The 23,732-nt window shown below is 39.7% G+C and overlaps 1 protein-coding gene across 1 annotated transcript in view; it reads right to left on the minus strand.

The window, feature by feature from the left end:
- Positions 1-1,348: 1,348 nt before the first annotated feature.
- CPE (carboxypeptidase E) overlaps positions 1,349-23,732 on the minus strand; it is a 110,141-nt gene continuing 87,757 nt past the window's right edge. Inside the window, exons 6-9 of the mRNA XM_035022758.1 lie at positions 11,215-11,354; positions 6,589-6,688; positions 3,753-3,871; positions 1,349-2,157 (exon numbers count right to left, since the gene is read on the minus strand). Of these exons, the coding sequence (XP_034878649.1) occupies positions 2,059-2,157; positions 3,753-3,871; positions 6,589-6,688; positions 11,215-11,354 (458 nt within the window). The 3' untranslated portion in view covers positions 1,349-2,058. The remainder of the gene's footprint in view (positions 2,158-3,752; positions 3,872-6,588; positions 6,689-11,214; positions 11,355-23,732) is intronic.

A 23,732-nucleotide genomic window follows, 5' to 3' on the forward strand; every position in this document is an offset into this window, starting at 1 on the left:
AACAGGAAGCACTTTCCAGAGTCCAGAATCAATTCTGGAACCAGGACCATTCTCCATCCCCAAAAGAGGAGGCCTATAGAATATCCACTTCCCGAGATTTCAGAATTGCTGCAGACCAGTGAATGCTGTGCACCTCTTATTTCTCACCATTCCGAGTAGGAGTGTTTACTGACTTTATATTGACCCTATTCTGTTGTATGTTGGGTGAGAAAGATGTATATAAACTGTCTCTTTGGTTTGTAGATTTGAGGAGCAAGAGAGGTCACATGTTGATCTGATATAGAGGCCATTGTGGGATCACTCAAAAATCCCAGACTTGAGGCTCAAAGCCTTGATTTAAGTTGCCTCACTTGTGGAGGGATCAAGTGAATTCTCTATTTAGAAAAAAGGGAGCAAACCTATGTTGGCAGCCAGAAGGGAGAACTATAATAGTGATAGTGTTGCTCACCAAAGATGGTGATTCAACAGAGCTGTGTGACTAGCTCCAGGCGATGGGCCATGGACAGAAGTGACTTCAGGTATGTCTTACAGATATTTGAGTCAAAAATACACTTTTCTTGTGCTTAAGCCATTATATATTGGGGGGTTTGGTATGCCAACAGTTAACATTACATTAACAAAAACCTATACCTGCATATTGATCAACCATACCATCATCAGCACCACCACTACCACACACGCACGCACGCACGCACGCACCCCTACACTCAGTCACTGCGCAGCCCATACCTGCTCCTATTTTAGGCATGGGCTTACATGCATTGAGAGGCTATTTCTGAGTCCCCTCAGCCAGTCTAATTTAGTTTCTCTGTCATTCTCTTTTTCTGAACACCCTATTCTTTCCTGCCATTTTACTCATCATGATAGATAATTACATACTTATTTCTGTGTAATTTATTTAAAGTCTATGTCCACAACTGATCCATAAAATCCATGGAGTCAGAACCTTTTGTCCACCAATAACACACACAGAGTCTGCACTGTGCTTGGCAAACAGCAGTCACTGGATAAATTTTAAAATGGCAAAGACAGTGGTGCCTGGTTGGCTCCGTTAAGGGGCTGACTTTGGCTCACATTGTGATCTCGTGGTCTGGGACTCGAGCCCCATGTCGGGCTCCCTGCTCGGTGGGAAGTCTGCTTCTCCCTCTCCCTCTGCTGCTCCCCCAGCTCATGCATGTGCTTGCTCACTCTCTCGCTCTCTCTCTCAAATAAATAAAATTAACTAATTAATTTTAAAATGGGGAGGATTAACAAGTGAGAGGCCATTACAGGAAATACACTTTTCATCACAAGACCACAACTCTAGACCAAAAATCATAGAGAATTAAAATAAAATAAAGACCATGGGGATTTTTTTTTTACCTTTATTCGTTCAGAATGCAATTCTAGACCAATCTACAACCAAGAGAAAACACTTAAACTTTTAAGTGGCGTTAACAGGCTGAATAATATAACAGTACAGCCCCCATATGTACAAGCAAGAAGTCGATTTCCATTCTCATCATAAAACCTCTTTCTAAACATTTACATTTCCTTCCCATCCAAAACAATGCATTAACATGATCATGCTTATATAGCTAGTCAGCACAAGACAAATGACAATTGATACTGAACTATTGAAGTCTTGCGGTATAGTGCTCACAATTCCACGCTGTAACTGTTGACCTTTTCAGTGCATTCACCAGGTGGCACTGTCACCAATTACATTAAAAGCACTTCATTAATTTTTAAAGGCTAGAATTACTCAAAAAGTTTCTGTATCGTAAATAACATGGAATATTGCATTTAAGTCTAAAATGGCAAGATCACTTATACCTTTTCTACAGTCCTCCATGTAATATGTGTAGGAAAATGAATGTTATATGAGGAGAAACAGACCAAGTTCTTATATTTTTACCTAAAAGTCTAGTTATTTATTTTAAGTAGTGTCTATTGATACTTAAATGATTACAAAATAAATCAATGTTAAATATTGCACAAAATCTAAAGGAAAATGGCCACGTTACATCATACTATATTGTATAGATAATGATTAAAAGCAGCTAATTAGAAGCTTTTTTAAAAATTTAAAGTTTCTGACATCATTTTCCACCATTCCATCAATTCTTCCTTTTCCTCTTCTTTCCTTTCAGAAAATGACTCCAGTTCAAAATCAACCTAAAGGAGAAAATCAAGAATATATTGTTACCAAACTGCATGTGTATCTTTAAAAGCTGAAATTTTAAAAATGAGCGCAATTCTAGAGCTTATAGAATAAGCTCAGTTCAGCCACCTCAATTAAAGTATATCCTAAAAATCCCTTGTGATAAACAAAGATATTTTCAGGGGAAAAAAAAACAATCAAAAGCCATTATGTTTGAAATGTGCTTTGATCTTATAGTCTTGTAGGATTATTTAAAAGCAGATTATTTAAAGGCAGCTTATTTAAAGGCAATCTTTCCCTGCCAATAAGAAGATGTAATTTATAATTAATTTTTTTCCTTTGAGTATTCACTGAGCATCTATAATCCTTGAATTTTCTCCTAATAGCTGGGGAAATATGGCAGAATGTAGTTCAGTGTCCTGGTGTCCCAAACCACAGGTTCTGCTTTCCAGAATCTTGGATCTGCTAAGGAAACTGATGGAGACATATACATCTCCAAACCACTACAAAGGCCAATGGCCCAGGAACTCAACTCTGTGTGAACTGGGAGTTCTCAGCAGGTCTACGGAAATCCATGCACTTCGGCATAAAAGGCTATTCAAAATCTGTACTTCCCATCCTCAGTCCTCCTCGGGCCCTTTAGATACCCCTGCTCTCATTGCAAATAGAAGTAAGAGTTCTTGGATCTGGCCACTTAAGCCCCTAGTTATTTAGGAATATAACACTCACTACCTCCTTGAAGTAACACTGGCCAGAAAGGCTGAGATCCAAATAATTGAACATTTAACAACCTGTTTCTGGGGCTACTTTTTCCTAGGAAAGTTTCACTTGTCCAAATTTACCTCCTGATTTTAAAACACATACAGCCTAATGTACACATACATGCAATGAAAACCAAAGCACCAGTTAAAAATTCAAGCTATTCTGTCTGCAAAACTAAGCACTTATACTCCAAACTTTGAGTCATGCACAAAAATGCAATAAATTCTTTTTAAGTAAGCCTTTCAATTGGAAATCCTGCAGGCCATTCCCTGGTTGCAAAAATGTAATGCAAAGATTGTAGAATGCAGCAGAATCCTGCTCCAAGAGAAGTTTTGGTCTCATCACCATCACCTTCCTAGTGAAATAAGTGGTACCTACTTAAATAAGATGCACTTTTTGATAGCTCTTAGCACATAATATGTGCTTAATAAATATTTGGTTAATGCCTAAGATCACCTGACAGGCATAATTAATTTTTCCAAATACACACTGAGTAGTGTACTGAATGCTAGAAATAGAAAGATAAATGGAACAGAAATCTCATTTTAGATTGAAATCAATGTGGCAAATAAAAGTTTAATTTTTTTAAGTTGTAACTGATTTTCTTGTGGAGGTCTTCAAAAACTGAGAAACGATAAGGGAGCTTCACACTGAGTGGTATAAAATCAACCAAGGAGCCCTTGGTCAAGTCACCTGACTTTGCTAGGCCTCAGTTTTCTCATCTGTTAAATGGAGGTAATAGCGGTACCTACCTCAGAGGGTTATTATGAAGACTAAATATAAATCATTTGAATACGTGTGACACAGACGAAGTACTCAATAAATCTTAGCAATTATGATCTCTTACCCCAACAGCAGGGCTATAAGGAACTGCTACTTTCTTTGTTATTGCCAGATAGCCCGGAGCGGAGGCTGTGAGTTTATAGTTTCCGGGCACAAGCAATCTCCAGTAATCCCCATCCTTTGCTGTAGGGAAACAAAATACCAAATCACATAATTATGCCATTTTAGGAATACCTAGTATACCTCAGTTCAACTTCTTTGATTCCCTATTTTTAAAGTAGATGTTTACGGAATTTGATAAAACTCCACTGAAATGAGTGTTACACTCTCTTAGAGGAAGAAATTTCTAATAGCAATTTTACAGATATTAATGTCAAACTGTCAATAAATCTTCTAAGATCATGGATCCTCATAATCACATCAGGAGTGACACAGGTAAAAAGATATATAAAGCCCCCAATCATGATGCCAGAGCATCTGGTGCTGTGTTTTGATTCTGGCCAAGTATCTTGTCATGAAGACCTGATGGGCTGAATCTAATCAGTGCTTCACAAAGAGTGACCCAAGACAGCCTCATTGGAAACCCTAAGGCACTAGCTAGAAGTTTCTATTTCTGAAGATTCGGAATAGGTTGGTCTGAAGTGCTGGTCTGGAGGGACTGCATTTTCAACAAATTCTCTGGAGAATTCCTAAGCAGAGGTAAGGTTCATAATTCTTCTCACCCCACATGTCCACAGCTCCCTCCTCATCTCGGTTAGGATCCCTGGCCACCCCTATATAATCAGTCTCATGCATGTGCCTTCAACTCATCTGCTTTTCCCTCTTGGTTATACATGCCAGGCAAGCCACCAACCCTGGATCATTTCTGGCTCTCCACCTGTCCCCACGGAGCTGGGGAAAACACACTGCCTTGCTCATCAGTCTCTGACTCATATACACCGACCTAACCTCGGGCATGGAACTGCCCGGTCTTCCTTCTAGTCCCTTCCTCCCTGGTCCTTCCACGCTCTCATCTTCCTAGATCAGTGAACATCAATCACTTGGGAAACTTGGTACAGTGCAAATTCTAGTTCGCTAGCCCTAGGGTGAGGCCTGAGATTCTGCATTCCTAACCAGCTCCAGGGCACTGCTGAATTCAGCTGCTGGGCGGGGCACACTTTGAGTAGCCAGGCCCCAGTGAACATTGCACACTTTCTCCTTTTTCCTAACACCCCTGACACATCCTCTTCATCCTCACTCTCAGTTGATGCTTTCCATCTTACTTCACTGTGAAAATAAAACCAGAAAACAGAAAAGCCCCCGTGACCATCTCTCCCAATCTTCCTCTGACTCCCACATCTCCTTTCAGCTGGTGCATCACTGATCGCCTTTGCTTTATAGCAAAATGTCTGAAGAGATTTGTCAATACTCTATTTCTAATGTCTCTCCTATTCTCTCTTAGACCCTCCAATGAGGCTCCACCGGCCCGTGGAAACAGATTCTATAGGGATTCTCCACACTGGTTCATTCACAAGGTTCATCTTACTTGGCACTCCTGATCACTCTCTCTTTCCTGAAACACTTCTGGGTCTCCAGGACAATGCATTCGGTTCTCTCTTTACCTCAGGCTCCATTCCTCCTTCCTATCCTGCCCTCGAAAAGATCTCCTCAGATTTCATTCCTTTCTACCTGTATGTATTTCCTATGTTAGATTTTCCTAAGATGCCTGCATCATGGAATGCAGAAAAAATCGCATCTCTCTGGCACTTGGGTTGACAGGCAGAAGAGGCTCCATGTAGCCAGAGGGGACCGAGGCCTGGGTGCCCTCTCTGAGCTCTCTGAGGGCTAAGGGAGCAATGTCTTGGCACAAATTCTGGTATATTGGTTGGCAAGATGTGCTGGCACTTAGTGGGGTGTTGATAAATATTTGTTGAACAGATAAATAAATGGGACTTTAGGGGGGCATGTTAAGGATTTTTTAAAATACTCAAGTTAGAAATGAGGAGGTTAAGAAAGAGGTAAGGGTACAGAGTGGGAAATAAGGTAAATGTTCATTAATTATAAGGCCTGGAAATATGTGAATAGTTCATAACTAAAAATATATTGTTGTTGTTGAAAAGACCCAACAAATGACAGTTAAAACTAAAATGAGCCGGATAAATGTTGATCAACAGGAGTAGGTAGGTTTGTCAGGAAAATACATCCTCGTCCCCGAACAGGGAAAACTGAAATGGGGTTTTGAAGTTAGAAATTACTAACATCCACCTCAAAGCTGTTAACATCTTGTTTGACCCTGAGTAAGTCTGCATTTATCATACAGATTAAATGAAGAAACGTGTGAGAAATCCTAGACACACAATACACTGGCATTTTTCTTTCCTATTCTTTCCACTCTCTCCTGAGGTCCTCCAATTAACAGCTTGTCAGCACTTCAGATTGATCAGAAAGATGCTGATACTTCAACTCCAGCGAGTTCATTTGCTTTTGCCTCAAGAACTACACGGAACTTGATGGAATGAGCACTGGGTGTTGTATGCAACAGATGAGTCACTGAACTCTACCTCTAACACTAATAATACACTATATTGTTAATTAATTGAACTTAAAATTAAAAAAAAAAAAAAAAAACTACACGGAACCTCCGGTGGATGGCACCACCTGTGAGCTCCGGGCTGAGAGAGTGAGGAAAGGGCGCCATCTGCTGCACTCCAAGTTCTAAGCCAGCAACCATCCCGAGTAACTGCCTGACCTGCTCCCACAAAGGAAATTTAACTAGATCAAAGCTGGAGGAGAGAGAGGTAAAGAGACAGAAGGCATTCGATTGTTTTGCTTAGAATAGCGTTAAGAACTGTAACTAGGATAACAAGTAATCATGCTCTGTATTACACTAGAGCCTCCAGATCACGGCAGAGAACACCCACCAGATGTAATATCATGGTCTATTCCTTCCACAGAGATGGTTGCATTGGCAATCGGGTTCCCTTGAAGGTCTCGGACAAAGCCTTTAACTCCTCGGTGTATCTGTGAATGTCAAGAACCAAAAAAATCAAATTAGAAATTATCTAAGAACACGTTTCATGTCAAGAATCTCCTTAATTTCGGGGCACCTGAGTGGCTCAGTCAGTTAAGCGTCTGTCTTCAACTCAGGTCGTGATCCCAGCGTCCTAGGATCAAGCCCCACGTCGGGCTCCCTGCTCAGTGGGGAGTTTGCTTCTCACTCTCCCTCTGCCTGCCGCATTCTCTCTCTATCAAATACATAAATAAAATCTTAAAAAAAAAAACTCCTTATTTTCGAGCACAATACTGTAGATCCTCATTGTTTAAGGATCAAAATATGCTCAAATTGTTTTGAACATTCTCTACACTGTTCTTTCTCAAGTGGACAAATGGGAAGTAATCCCCTGAAAATTGACATATCGTTCTGTGTCAAAGAAAGACAACAAAGTACCTTCTAAATCACCAAAACAAAACAAACAAAAAGTCTGTCATATCTGTAAAGTAGATCTGGGCTTAGCATTTTTCATTACTTTCTCCCTCTTACATTTGGTCACCTGTGTGTAGGCTGTATGGCCCCTGCCAGCTAACAAGAATCACATTCCAGCCCTTTACCCCTTGTTCATGTTGAGTAAAAAGATATACCGTGACTAGGCTTGCAGTAAACCCATTAACAATATTCTTTTTGTTGAAAATAAGTGACATGAAAGATCTGTGAACTTCAAAACTGAAGACTGGATTTAAAAAGGAAACGGAAGAGGCGCTGTCAAGAATAACGTCCTGGAATTAAGCTGTAGTCGATAACTAATGCAATGCAAACTACAAAAGCAGCTTTTTCCTTCGTTTTTAAACAGAATTCAACTAAGTCAATATGCGTTTCAAGTGACAGAGAGTCACTTCAGGTTCCTGAGAAAGTGCTGCTTCTGGAAATACCAAATGGCGATTCATTAAGCTTAATTACTTAACAGAAGATGCCTGAACTTCCCAGAGGTTCAGCTTGGTCCTCACTCCATCTAGCCCTAGAAATCGAATTTTCTTTTGCTCCTGAGGATACTGAAATATTGCCCACAGAAGGTAGAATAAGTCTCAGGTCTGCCTTTGTCATCAGAGAATAAATCTGGCAGTAGTACAATGTTTTATCAAAGAGATGCCCCGTGTTATCAATCAACAAATCTTTTTGCATTTGCTATTTTTTTTAAATACAGAATCTCTAAAACCCTACAAAAATAACATGTATTTCCTTTCTCTAAAGGCAATTTGGAGATCCGAAAAAATTTAGAGAAGAGGAAGAGAGCTACACAGAGAGCAGAAAATCAGAGGAAAAATACAAACTTCAAATTTCTTAATATGAGGGCTCTTCAAGGAAATTTAGAAGGCTTGTAAACAAGCCATTATTTACCCACATGTACTCTATGCTCACTGAGGCACTATAATCCTGGTATTATCAATATTATAAACCTTAGAGAAATGAAAGTTTTAAATTTCCTTGCCATTCGAAAATAAGTCAATCACTTCAAAAACACATAGTTCGCCTGCATTAGGCACAAATATATCCAGTTAATATTCATGACTTTACTTTTTCTGCCTCAGCAACCCAAAACTTATAGTATGCCATTTAAGAAATAGTGAAATAAGTAGCTATCTATCTCTGATATGGCAATTTTGGAGCAAACTTCTCTGAAAAATTCCACTGTAGTAATAAATCTCAACGGAAGTGTTACAGGCTCTCACAACTCCACATGAATGCAGATCAGGAAATGCTGTCATTTTATGGCTTTTGCAAAGGAAATCATGGAAGTTCAAATTTCACTCATGCCTGAAGAAGCTATTTACTACACTTGTCCTTCCTATAATGCTCTCTCCTCAGATTCCAGGACATCAATCAACCAATGCTGGGGAAAAAAAAAAAAAACAGAGATTCCATTGTTACTAGAACTGTCCATATCACGACCCTTAAGCCCTCCCATACGTTAGGTATCAGCCAAAGAGTTTGTTGAAATGGAGACTCTGGGGTCCTACCATGCAGGGAGTGGGATTCAGTGGTGGGCCAGGAAAGTCATTTTTAACAAGAACCTAGGTGATTCTGATGCCAGTGCCCACAAACCATTCTTTGGGAATTTCTTTGGGAATTTTAAGAACTAGACTGTTCCAAAGCTATTGAGTGAGAGGCTCTCCACCATAGTGAACTATTTATCTTAATTAACTTTACAATTCCAGTTCCTGCAAACATCCCTTTAAAGCCCTGCAAGGGATTTCCTTTCAACCAATTACAGAATTAGACCTTCTAATCACCTCTTTTCCATGAGTTGTAAACTAGTCCACACTTAGACTTTAGGTCCAGGTGTTCAATTACTAAGCCCCACCATACTCTGTCCCATTGTCAATAAAATAATTTCAATACAGAACTTCTGGCAGTCTTCACTGACCTGTCATCAGCCTAAACTAAGTGTTCTATGAAGCAAGCTGGATGAGCCCATTGTAAACATCACTCTCACTGCTTCCACACAGCTGGTACCATAACACTGAGGTCCTATCAGGGTGGATCCTATGAGTCTGTGGACAGATCAAATTCTGATTCCAAGTGGCATAAAACAGCACTGTACGACCTGTTCCCTCTTCTTTCCAGCTTATTTCTATATAAATTGATGAGCTGATACATGCTTACTTGCCACCATAAATATAACACATATTCTCCTCTTTCCTGATGGTACACATTTGTGGGTTTTGTTTTGTCTTGAGTTTTTTCTTAATAACTAAGACCTAAGCAGCAGCTGAACTTCTTTTTTAAATTAATGAGCAGGACTGGTTTAGGGACCCAGTGTGCTGCCATGGCTTTTTGTAACTGACCTTTATTTTAGCATTTATCATCCTCTCGTGTGATTCGGTACTGACGTTTCTGAACTCACTAATATGAAGACTTCTAGCCCCAGTGCTTCACAGTGTGCCTAAGACACTAGACTACCTGAATAAATTTTTGTTGAAAGAACTATATAAATAGAATGAAAAGCACTGTTATAAAGGAGGCATTATTTGACATCTAAGTGGAGGACTTTTCAAATAGCCCAGTCTTACTTCCTCTTCCCAAAAAATGTATTTATAGCTCTCCTCGAAGGAGATGCTATTCGGGGGTTCTTATCAGGGTTGCTCTAGGGTCAGCATGGCTAATTATCCTCAGCTTTTGTTGTAGAAAATGCCTTTTTATATTAACATGCAGCAGGATTCCACTGATTGAAAAACTGTGTAATGTAATTTTTAATCTTTGTAATTGGTGGATCTATTCCATGAGAATCACTTTTAGTAAGGTGTTATATGGATATCTGACACGTGTAAAAGAATACTTAAGCTGATTTTACATTTTTTTAAATGCACTGGTGCCCTATGTATATGTTGTCCACATATATGCAAATAGCTTCATGTTTATTTAACATCATTTGTTCATATCAAATTAGTTTTTAAATTAGTCTGGCCTATCTGCTGGCGTGTGAAACTGACATCACTCTACTTAGCTTTGGGTGTAAAAAGCCACATACAGAATGGAATTTGAAGCCCATCAAGGCACCACAGGCAAGGATCAGAGTCTTTAGGTCTATTTCACCAGCGCGGCCCCTGGTGCCAATGTCAACACAGTATAGAGGTGTAGGGTGGGCAGGGGACTGGCCTGGGTTTAATCTCAGTAGATAAGTTATCTTACTCTTGCAGATGGTGAGATTCCCCCCAAATTCCGTAGAGACCCCACTGGAATGGCTACTTAAGTGCCTATCTAGCACAGATCTAGGCTTGTGTGTTATCAGAGGCAATATGGCATGGTGATTCTGGAAGGACACAGCCTGGATTCAAATTCTGCCTGAGTGACTTCAGGCAAGCTGTTTGACTTTTCCGTGTCGCTGATCCCTCATTTTTAATTCAGGGATGATGATGATGATGATGATGACGATGATACAACTTCTATCATAAGGTTGTTGTGAAGATTAAATGCATTAATGATTACATATAAGACATTCAGAACAATGCCTGGGAAACAATAAACACCCAATAAAGGAAAGCTATAGGTATTATGATTACCTCAGATCCCGCTCAGTGGAGGGTGAAACAAGTGGGGCATATGGGGCACAGAATTTAAGAAGGCACTCACACTCGGGTGCTGATCCTATATCCACATGCCCTGAAGAATAAATACCTCCTTAAGTTTTGGGCCCCAGGCGCCTCACTTACCTCACCCTTGTCGTGGTCCTGCCTGGGATGCCCTACAGGCCCAAGACAATCAGGGAGGAGGGTCCTAGGACTGCCTGGCTTAGAGCAATATGAATGAACACAGGATGTCACTTCACTTTACCACAAATCTCAGTTTAATCAGTTCTCAGTGAATATTCATGAGCCACAAAACCTATGACAAATGAAAGCCTGTTTGGACTACTACCAACATGTTTTCCAAATGTAGCATCCTCATTCTGAGTCAGATGGATTCCCCTGGACTGGACTCCTCACAGGAAACGATTGTATGCCAGGTTTAAATGCTCTGAGATCTCCCATTTTATGCTGGAGGTGGTGTTTACCTGCTCGAGGTAGCTAACAAGGGAGTTTTTGTTATCCTCCCAGTAGCTCTTCAGAGTCTCTTCAGGTGGAAACTTTTCACAGCTAAGCTCCACAGTGATCTCGAAACAGTTGCTGCTGAGATAATTGAAGTCTTGCATTCCTGCCAAGGCACCAAATGGAAAGTCAAAATATACATGTGGAGACGAAAACGCTACACAAGCCGTTCTGCTGAATTGGGAGCTAAGCAAAAGATACACCAACCGGTGCATTTTGAGTAGCCTGTGGGAAACCACAAGGAAAATCACCTACCATAAGGGACAGAACAACATAATTGGGAGGCTGTTACTGCCTTAGAGCAGAAACTCTCGGGTTCTTAAGCAATCACTTAGCTTAATGCATTGCTGTTGTTGGGTGCTAAAGCAGGCATCGACCATGTTTTGCATTGCTGGAACTGTCTTCAAAGAAGATAACAGGGAACAGTGACATCAAAATGACAGAATAGGAGCTTTCTACGATCTTCCTAGAAAAAGAACGCCAATCTTGACAATCACCCATGGAACAAAGTGCCTTTGTGGAAGGCCAGGAGTCCAGGGCAGAAGTTCCAGCACACCACTGGAGGGAAAAATCAGAGACTGGATACACTGAAGAAAGTAAGAGTAATGGTTTTGCTTTATTTGCATCAGACCTTCCCTGATGTGGCACAGCTCAGTACCAAGAGAGAACTTTTTGGTCCATGATTTCTCTCATGAGGGAAAGTGGGAACGTGAGTGAGTTGTGCTGGACACAGCTTCTTTCTCACCCCATCCAGAAAACTTAAGTATACTACATAACCAGGGCAGGGAATGGCTGGGAGAACAGTAGCCAAGACTTCCAGAGTGTATCAAAGGGATGTGGATCTTACTAACCACATCACAGACTCCATCAGGAAGCCTATCCATTAGCCATTGGAGACACCTTGCCTGCAGATCCCCTCAACTGGCCCACAGGCACCCCTAACATTCTGCACACCCCATCCACACACCTCACCCTGTGGCCAGCTCCCTCTGCATGCCACTGACAGTAGCAACAGCAAGCCTTTTCAGATGCCCAATGAGCACACACAGAAAGCCGGCCCAACTCTGCAGGGCTGAGAGAAATTTGAGCATTTAGCACTGCCCTAGAGAAAGCAAACAGTAGGCTATCAGCAACTGGCCTGACCCTGCAGGATCAAAAGAAGGCACACAATTTTAAGAATTCTCCCCCTAAGAAGTAAGGAGGAGGTATAGCATAGAAAAGGTCTGGGAAAGCCTCAGAATTCCTAACAGGGCTAAGAGAAGTTATTATTCTACCAAAGCCTGTTGGTAAAGACAGAGGAGGTGACCTTCTTCTTCAAATGGGAAGGCAACAACACAAGACTTCAAGGAACATGAAAAATCAAGGAAACATGACACCACCAAAGGAACACAATAATTTTCTAGTAACCAACCCCAAAGAAATGGAGATCTGTGATTTTCGCAATAAAAAGTTCAAAATAGTTGTTTTAAGGAAGCTCAGTGACCTACAAGAAAAAACAGAAACAAATTCATGAAATCAGAAAAATTATACATGAACAAAATGAGTTTAACAGGAAGAAATCATAACAAGAACCAAACAGAAGTTCAAGAACTAAAAAACAACAACAACAACAAAAATACAAAGAATTAAAAGGAGGAAAATGCAATAGGGAGCATTAACATCAGACTGGATCAAGCAGAAGAAAGAATCAGGAGGCAGATTCTTTTAAAGGAAGCAGGTCATTTAAAATCATCCAGCCATAGGAAAACAAAGAAAAAAGAATGAAAAAGAGTGAAGAAAGCTTACATGACTACAGGATACCATTAAGAAAACAATCTACAGGTGGGGAAAAGATGGCAGAGGAGTAGGGGACCCTATTCCAACCAGTCCCTGGAATTGAGATGGATATCTACCAGACCACTCCGAACACCCACAAAATCAGCCGGAGATGTAAGAAGATAGATCTGGATCTCTACAAACAGAATATCACAGGTGGTTGGTTTCAAGGTACAAAGCAGGGAGCCGTGATTCCACAGGCCCATATCGGAGGATAAACGGCAGCGAGAGGGAGCCTGGCTGCCGGGATCCTATACTGCCAGTGAGCGACAGCCTCCAGTGCTGGGGACCGGGCACACACTCAAAGACTGGTAGCAGCAGGGAAAGGACTTTAGGGTTGCCCCTGGACGGAAACCCAGAGCTGCAGGGCCACGCGTGTGACCTGGGGGTGGCTGGCGGTTTTAGAAGCCCAAAGAGCAGAGACGTGCCCCGACCTGGAGTCAAGGACTGGGAGCACTGCTGAGAGGCGCACAACCCAGGACCACTGCAGTTTTAAGCAGCACAGACAGAAATGGAGATAGTGTGGCCTGGAGAGCTCACTGAAGAACAGACTGTGATCTCTCTGCTCTGAGGCAGAGGACTGGAAAGGGTTTCTTCTGCTCTGACTCTTGGAAAAGACATGGAAAGCCACCAGGGAAAGCCACCAGAGAAAAAAAGCCCCCAAAAAACAGTTTTCACTGAGCCCATCACCCACCACAGGGGGCAGGGCAAATCTGCCCAAACAGGGTTGCTTGAGTAACAGCACGGTAGGCCCCTCCCCCATGAGACAGGCTGGGAAAACGAGAGGCCAGCAACCCTAAGGTCCCAAGAAAACAGGTGCATCTTGCTTGGGATGTGGTCAATAATTTGGACTCTGTACTCAAACACCTCAAACACCCCTCAACAGAATGACTAGGAGGAGGAACCCCCAAAATAGGAAAGACTCAGAGACTCTGACTTATGCCACAGATTTACAAATGGTTTCAGATATAACCAAGATGTCGGAGATTGAATTCAGGCTAGCAATTTTGAAGACAATAGCTAGAATGGAGAAATCAATTAATGGCAACATACAGTCTCTAAGGGCAGAAATGAAAGCTGAATTGGCAGAACTTAAAAATGCTATCAGTGAGATCCAATCTAATCTAGATAATCTAACACCTAGGGTAAGCGAGGCAAAAGAACGAATTAGTGACCTAGAAGACCAATTAATAGACAAAAAGGGAAAAGAGGAGGCCAGGGAAAAACAACTCAGAATCCATGAAAATAGAATCAGAGAAATAAGTGACACCATGAAATGTTCCAATGTCAGAATTATTGGAATCCCTGAGGGGGTGGAGAGAGAGAAAGGACTAGAAGATATATTTGAGCAAATCATAGCTGAGAACTTCCCTAATCTGGGGAATGAAACAAACATTCGTGTCCTAGAGGCAGAGAAGACCGCTCCCAAGATCAAGGAAAACAGGTCAACACCCCGGCATATAATAGTAAAACTCGTAAACCTTAGAACCAAGGAAACCATCTTAAGGGCAGTGAGATTCCTTATGTACAGAGGGAGGAACATCAGAATGACGTCAGACCTATCCACAGAGACATGGCAAGCTAGAAAGGCCTGGCAAGACATATTCAGGGTACTAAATGAGAAGAACATGCAGCCAAGAATACTTTATCCAGCAAGGCTGTCATTTAGAATAGATGGAGAAATGCAGAGCTTCCAAGAGCGGCAGAAACTGAAAGAATATGTGACCACTAAGCCGGCCCTGCAAGAATTATTAAGGGGGGTTCAATAAAAAGAGAAAGACCCCAAGATTGATAGAGAAAAGAAATTTACAGGGACAATCTATAAAAACAAGGTCTTCACAGGCAACATGATGACCATTAATTCATATCTTTCAATAATCACTCCCAATGTGAATGGCTTAAATGCTCCCATAAAACAGCACAGGGTTGCAGACTGGATAAAAAGACAGGAACCATCTATATGCTGTCTACAAGAGACTCATTTTGAACCTAAAGATACATCCAGACTGAAAGTGAAGGGATGAAGATCCATCTTCCATGCCAACAGACCTCAAAAGAAAGCTGGGGTAGCAATTCTTACATCAGACAAATGAGATTTTAAACTAAAGTCTGTATTAGAGACACAGAAGGACACTATATCATTCTTAAAGGGTCTATCCAACAAGAAGATCTAACAATTGTAAATATCTATGCCCCCAACCTGGGAACACCCATCTACATAAGCCAACTGTTAACTAGAATAAAGAGTCATATTGATAACAATATGTTAATTGTAGGAGACCTCAATACTCCACTCTCAGCAGGAGACAGATCATCTAAGCAGAAAATCAACAAAGAAACAAGAGCTTTGGGTGCCTGGGTGGCTCAGTTGGTTAAGCGGCTGCCTTCGGCTCAGGTCATGATCGCAAGGTCCTGGGATCAAGTCCTGCATAGGGCTCCCTGCTCAGCAGAGAGCCTGCTTCTCCCTCTCTCTCTGCCTGCCTCTTTGCCTACTTGTGCTCTATCTCTGTCAAATAAATAAATAAAATCTTTAAAAAAAAAAGAAAAGAAAAGAAACAAGAGCTTTGAATGACACACTGGACCAGATGGACCTCATAGATATATACAGAACTTTCCATCCTAAAACAACAGAATACTCATTCTTCTCGAGCACACATGGAACTTTCTCCAGAATAGACCACATACTGGGTCACAAATCAGGTCTCAACTGATACCAAAAGATTGAGATTATTCCCTGCATATTCTCAGACCATAATGCTTTAAAACTGGAACTCAATCACAAGAAAAAATTTGAAAGAAATTTAAACACTTGGAAGCTTAAGACCACTCTGCTCAAAAATGTTTGGGTCAACCAGGAAATCAAAGAAGAACTTTAACAATTCATGGAAACCAATGAGAACAAAAACACACTGGTCCAAAACCTATGGGATACTGCAAAAGTGGTCCTAAGGAGGAAATACATAGCCATCCAAGCCTCACTCAAAAAAATAGAAAAATCCCGAATTCACCAACTACCTCTACACCTTAAAGAACTAGAGAAAAAGCAACAAACAATACCTAAGCCACACATTAGAAGAGAAATAATTAAGATTAGAGCAGAGATCAATGAATTAAAAACCAGAAACACAGTAGATCAGATCAACGAAACTAGAAGCTGGTTCTTTGAAAGAATTAATAAGATCGATAAACCACTGACCAGACTTATCCAAAAGAAAAGAGAAAGGACCCAAATTAATAAAATTATGAGTGAAAGGGGAGAGATCATGACTAACACCTAGGAAATAAAAACAATTATTAGAAATTATTATCAACAACTACATGCCAATAAACTGAGCAATCTGGATGAAATGGATGCCTTCCTGGAAACCTATAAATTCCCAAGACTGAAACGGGAAGAAATTGACAACCTGAAGAGGCCAATAACCAGTAACAAGATTGAAGCAGTGATCAAAAACCTCCCAAAAAACAAGAGTCCAGGGCCTGATGGATTCCCTGGGGAATTCTACCAAACATTCAAAGAAGAAATAATACCTATTCTACTGAAGTATTTTTTTTTAAGATTTTATTTATTTATTTGAGAGAAAGAGTAAGAGAGAGAAAGAGCACAAGAGGGGGGAGCAGGAGAGGGAGAAGCAGACTCCCTGCTGAGCAGGTAGCCCGATGCGGGACTCGATCCTGGGACTCCAGGATCATGACCTGAGCCGAAGGCAGTCGCTTAACCAACTGAGCCACCCAGGTGCCCTCTACTGAAGTATTTTCAAAAAATAGAAACAGAAGGAAAGCTTCCAGACTCATTCTGTGAGGCCAGCATTACCTTAATCCCCAAACCAGGCAAAGACCCCATCAAAAGGGAGAATTTCAGACCGATATCCCTGATGCATATGGATTCCAAAATCCTCAACAAAATTCTAGCCAATAGGATCCAACAATACATTAAAAGGATCATCTACCACGACCAAGTAGGATTTATCCCCAGGACGCAAGCGTGGTTCAACATTCACAAATCAATCAGTGTGATAAAACACATTAATAAGAGGAGAGAGAAGAACCATATGGTCCTCTCAATTGATGCAGAAAAAGCATTTGACAAAATACAGCATCCTTTCCTGATTAAAACTCTTCAGAGTATAGGGATAGAGGGAACATTCCTCAAGTTCATAAAATCCATCTATGAAAAACCCACGGTGAATATCAACCTCAATGGGGAAAAGCTGAGAGCCTTTCCCTTAAAATCAGGAACTTGTCAAAGATGCCCACTCTTGCCACTATTGTTCAACACAGTACTAGAAGTCCTAGCAGCAGCAATCAGACAACAAAAAGAAATAAAAGTATTCACATTGGCAAAGAAGAAGTCAAACTCTCTCTTTTCACAGATGACATAATACTTTATGTGGAAAACCCAACAGACTCCACCCCCAAATTATTAGAACTCATACAGCAATTCAGTAATGTGGCAAGATACAAAATCAATGCACAGAAATCAGTTGCTTTCTTATACACTAACAACACAACTGTAGAAAGAGAAATTAGAGAAACGATTCCATTTACAATAGCACCAAAAACCATAAGATACCTTGGAATAAACCTAACCAAAGAGGTAAAGGATCTGTACTCTAGGAACTACAGAACACTCATGAAAGAAATTGAAGAAGACACAAAAAGATGGAAAAACTTTCCAAGTTCATGGAATGGAAGAAAAAACATTGTTAAAATGTCTATGCTACCCAGAGCAATCTATACCTTCAATGCCATCCCGATCAAAATTCCAATGACATTTTTCAAAGTGCTGGAACAAACAATCCTAAAATTTGTATGGAATCAGAAAAGACCCCGAATCACCAAGGAAATGTTGAAAAAGAAAAACAAAGGTGGGGGTATCACGTTGCCTGATTTCAAGCTATATTACAAAGCAGTGATCACAAGACAGCATGGTACTGGCACAAAAACAGACATATAGACCAATGGAACAGAATAGGGAGCCCAGATATGGACCCTCAACTCTATGGTCAAATAATCTTCGACAAAGCAGGAAAAAATATGCAATGGAAAAAAGACAGTCTCTTCAATAAATGGTACTGGGAAAAATTGGACAGCCACATGTAGAAGAATGAAACTCGACCATTCTCTAACACCCTACACAAAGATAAACTCAAAATGAATGAAAGACCTCAATGTGAGACAGGAATCCATCAAAATCCTAGAGGAGAATATAGGCAGTAACCCCTTTGACATCAGCCACAGCAACTTCTTTCAAAATACATCTCCAAAGGCTAGTGAGACAAAAGCAAAAATGAACTTATGGGACTTCATCAAGATAAAAAACTTTGCACAGCAAAGGAAACAGTCAACAAAACAAAGAGGCAACCCACAGAATGGGATATTTGCAAATGACATTACAGATAAAAGGCTGGTATCCAAGATCTTTAAAGAACTTCTCAAACTCAACACCCAAAAACCAAATAATCAAGTCAAAAAATGGGCAGAAGACATGAACAGACACTTCTCAAAAGAAGACATACAAATAGCTAACAGACACATGAAAAAATGTGCATCATCATTAGCCATCAGGGAAATTCAAATCAAAACCACATTGAGATACCACCTTACACCAGTTAGAATGGCAAAAATTGACAAGGCAAGAAACAACAAATGTTAGAGAGGTTGTGAAGAAAGGGGAACCCTCTTACACTGTTGGTGGGAATGCAAGTTGGTAGAGTCACTTTGGAAAACAGTGTGGAGATTCCTCAAAAAATTAAAAATAGAGCTACCCTATTAGCAATTGCACTCCTGGGTATTTACCCCAAAGACACAGATGTAGTGAAAAGAAGGGCCATATGCACCCCAATGTTCATAGTAACAATATCCGCAATGGCCAAACTGTGGAAAGAGCCGAGATGTCCTTCAACAGACGAATGGATAAAGAAGATGTGGTCCATATATACAATGGAATATTACTCAGCCATCAGAAAGGATGAATACCCAACTTTTGCATCAACATGGATGGGACTGGAGGAGATTATGCTAAGTGAAATAAGTCAAGCCGAGAAAGTCAATTATCATATGGTTTCACTTATTTGTGGAACATAAGGAATAGCATGGAGGATATTAGGAGAAAGAAGGGAAAAATGAAAGGGGGAAATTGGAAGGAGAGATGAGCCATCACAGACTATGGACTCTGAGAAACAAACAGAGGGTTTTAGAGGGGACAGGGGTGGGCAGTGGGTTAGCCCGGTGATGGGTATTAAGGAGGGCACGTATTGCATGGAGCACTGGGTGTTGTACGAAAACAATGAATCATGGATCACTGCATTGGAAACTGGTGATGTATTATATGGTGCCCACATAACATAATAAAATAAAATTAAAAAAAAAAGAAAAAAAACAACCTATACATCACAGAGCCCCAGAAGGAGAAGAGAAAGAGAAGAGGCAGAAAGCTAATATCAAGAAATAATGGCTGAGAGCGTCCTAAATCCAGGAAGAAATTTGGACATCCAAGTTCATAGGTCCCCAAAAATTTCAATTCAAAAAGATCTCCAGGACATATTAGAATAAAGCAGTCAAAAAAATCAAAGACAAAGAGATAATCTTAAAAGGAGCTAAAAGGCAAAAAAAAAAAAAAAGCTTATAACTTACAAAAGAACAGCCCCCACCCCGCCATAAGGCTATCAGCAGATTTCTCAGCAGAAACCCTATAGGCCAGGAGACAGTGGGATGATATGTTCAAAGTGAAAGAAAAAAACTGCCAACCAAGAAAACTTTACTCAGCAAAGTTGTCCTTCAGAAATGAAGGAGATACTTTCCCAAACAAACAAAAGCTGAAGGAGTTCATCACCATTAGAACTGTCTTACAAGAAATGCTGCAAGGCGTTCTTGAAGCTGAAATGAAAGGATACTAATCTGTAACATGGAAACATATAAAAATATGCAGCATACTGGTAAAGGTAGGTATAGAGTTAAATTCAAAAGACTCTAATACTGTATTATGGTAGTGTGTTAATCACGTAACTCTAGTATAAAAATTAGAGGAGAAAAGTATTAAAAATAACTAAAGCCACAATAATTTATTAATGAATACATAACATGAAAAATGTAAACTGTGACATCAAAAACAAAATATTGGTGGGGAATGGCATAAAAAGTGTTTTTGTAAGCAATCAAAATTAAGTTATCAGCTTAAGATGGACTGTTATGTCTATAAGATGTAAGCCTCATACTAACCACAAAGCAAAAACTTATAATAGATTCACAAAAGATAAAGGTATAAGAACCAAAGCATATCACTAAGGAAAATCATCAATTCACAAAGGAGGTCAGAAAGAGAGCAAGAAAGGAATAAGAGAACTACAAAACAGCCAGAAAACAATAAGATGGTATTAATATATCTTTTAAATGTTAATGGTTTAAATCCTCCATAAAGACATAGAATATCTGAACAGATTTTAAACAAAACAAACAAACAAACAAACAAAAAACCAGGATCCAACTCTATGGTGCCTACCAGAGCCTCAGAGCTTCACATCATCTTTAAGGACAATGAGAGTTTGGAGTGAAGGAATGGAAAAAGATATTCCATGCAATTGGAAACCTAAAAAGAGTAGGAGTAGCTATACTTTTATCAGACAAAATACACTTTAAGCCAAAAAGCTTTAACAAGAGACAAAAAAAGTCATTATAAAATGATAGAAGGGTAAATTTCTCAAAGGAACTAACTCTTGAAAATTATATATGCACTCAACACTGGAGCATCTAAATATATTAAGCCAATACTAATAGGCCTGGAGGGAAAAACAGACAACAATTCAATAATAATAGGAGACTTCAATATCCCAGTTTCAACAATGGATAGATTATCCAGTCAGAAATCTATAAGTAAAAACTGTCCTTGAACTATATGTTAGACCAAATGTACCTAACAGACATAAATGGAACATTCCATCCAACAGCAGAATTACACATTCTTCTCAAACCCACATGGAATATTATGCAGGATAGATTCACAATTATGTAGAAAATTAAACCAACACACTTCTGAACAAGCAATGGGTCAAAAAGGAAATCAAAAGGGAAACCAAAATATTATGAAACAAACAAAAATAGAAACACAGCACACCAAAACTTATGGGATGCATTAAAAGCAGTTCTAAGAGGAAAGTTTATTACAATAAATGCCTGCATTAAGAAAAAAGAAAGATCTTGAATAAACAATCTAACTTGATATATCAAGGAACTAGAAAAAAAAGAACCTAAGTCCAAAGTTAGCAGAAAGAAGGAAATAAGAAAGATCAGAGCAGATACAAATGAAATACAGACAAGAAAAACAAAAGGAAAGATCAACAAATGTGATAGGTGGATTTTTTTTTTAAAGATAAACAAAACTGACAAACATTTAACTAGACTAAGAATTAAGAGAGAGGGGCGCCTGGGTGGCCTCAGTTGGTTAAGCGACTGCTTTCGGCTCAGGTCATGATCCTGGAGTCCCGGGATCGAGTCCCACATCAGGCTCCCTGCTCAGCAGGGAGTCTGCTTCTCCCTCTGACCCTCCCCCCTCTCATGCTATCTCTATGTCATTCTCTCTCTCAAATAAATAAATAAAATCTTAAAAAAAAAGAAAGAATTAAGAGAGAGAAAACTCAAAAAATAATCAGAAATGGAAGAGGAGACATTACAACTGATATGACAGAAATGCAAAGGATCTTAAGAGACTATGAATGATTATAGACCAACAATTGGATAACCTAGAAATAGTTAATTTCTAGAAACATACAGCCCACCAAGACTGAATTATGAAGAAACAGAAAATCTGAAACAGACCAATTACTAGTAAGAAGACTGAACAAGCAATCAAAAATTTCCCAACAAAGAAAGGCCCAAGATGGTTTCACTGGTGAATTCTACCAAACATTCAACGAAGAATTAACACCAATCCTTCTAAAACTCTTCCCAAAAACTGAAGAGTAGGAAATACTCCCAAACTCACTTTATAGGCCAGCATTACCCTGATACCAAAGCCAGAAAAGGACATTACAAGAAAAGAAAACTACAGGCCAATATCCCTGATGAATACAGTTGCAAAAATTCTCAACAAAATACTAGCAAACTGAATTCAACAGCACATTGAAAGGATCATACAAAATGATCAAGTAGACTGTATATTTGGGATATAAAGATGATTCAACATATGCAAATCAACAAATGTGATACACCACATTGATAGAATGAAAGATAAAAATCACAATCATCTTGGGGCGCCTGGGTGGCTCAGTCGTTAAGCATCTGCCTTCAGCTCAGGTCATGATCCCAGGGTCCTGGGATCGAGCCCCGCATCGGGTTGTCTGCTCAGCAGCGAGTCCACTTCTCCCTCTCCCACTCCCCCTGCTTGTGTTTCCTCTCTCGCTGTGTTTCTCTGTCAAATAAATAAATAAAATCTTTAAAAAAAAAAAATCACAATCATCTCAAAAATTGCATAAAAAGATTTTGACAAAATTCAACATCTTTTCACGATAAAAACTCAACAAATTGGATGTAAAAGGAATGTACCACAACATAATAAATGCTATATATGGCAAGCCCACAGCTAACATCATTAACGGTGAAAGGCTGAAAGCTTTTTCTCTAAGATCAGGAACAACAAAAGGGTGCCCACTCTCACCACTCCTATTCAGCATAGTATTAGAACTCCTAGTCAAAACAACCAGGCAAGAAAAAGAAATAAGACATCCAAATTGGCGAAAATGAAGTAAAACTGTCTTTGTTTGCAGATGATAAGATCTTATACATAGGAAGTCCTAAAGATTGCACCGAAAAACTCTTGGAACCAATAAATAAATTCATTAAAGTTGCAGGCTGCAAAAACAACATACAAAAATCAGTTGCATTTCTATAACTAACAATGAGCTATCCAAAAAACGAACAAAGAAAACAATCCCATTTACAACAGTATCAAAAGTAATAAAATACTCAGGAATAAATTTAACCAAGGAGGTGAAAGATCTATAAACTGAACACCATAAGACATTGATGAAAGAAACTGAAGAAGACACAAATGGAAAGATATCCTGTGTTCATAGATCAGAATTAATATTATTAAAATGTCCATACTACTCAAAATGATCTACAGATTCAATGCAATCCCTATCAAAATTCCAATGGCATTCTTTAAAGACAGAAAAAAATTCTAAAATTAAATGGAACCACAAAAGACACCAAACAGCCAAAGCAATCGAGAAATAAGAATAAAGCTGGAGATACTACACTTTCTGACTTCAGTCTATACTATAAAGCTATAGTAATCAAAATGGTATGATACTGGCATAAAAACAGACACACAGATCAAAAGTCCAGAATTAAGAGCCCAGATATAAGTCCTGGCACATACAGTTAACTAATATTTGACAAGGGAACTGAGAATATTCAATGGGAAAAGGCTAATCTCTTTAGTGAAAGGTATTGGAAAACTGGATATCCACACACAAATGAAAGACACTGGAATGTTATTTTACACCATACACAAAAATTAACTCAAAATGGATTGAAAAAGTAAATGTAAGACCTGAAATCATAAAGCCCCTAGAAGAAAACATAGGGCAGGGACGCCTGGGTGGCTCAGTCATTAAGCGTCTGCCTTCGGCTCAGGTCATGATCCCAGGGTCCTGGGATCGAGCCCCGC

Source organism: Mirounga leonina, unplaced genomic scaffold, assembly GCF_011800145.1.
Source record: "Mirounga leonina isolate KUSES-001 unplaced genomic scaffold, KU_Mleo_1.0 Mir_176, whole genome shotgun sequence".
Taxonomy (NCBI): domain Eukaryota; kingdom Metazoa; phylum Chordata; class Mammalia; order Carnivora; family Phocidae; genus Mirounga; species Mirounga leonina.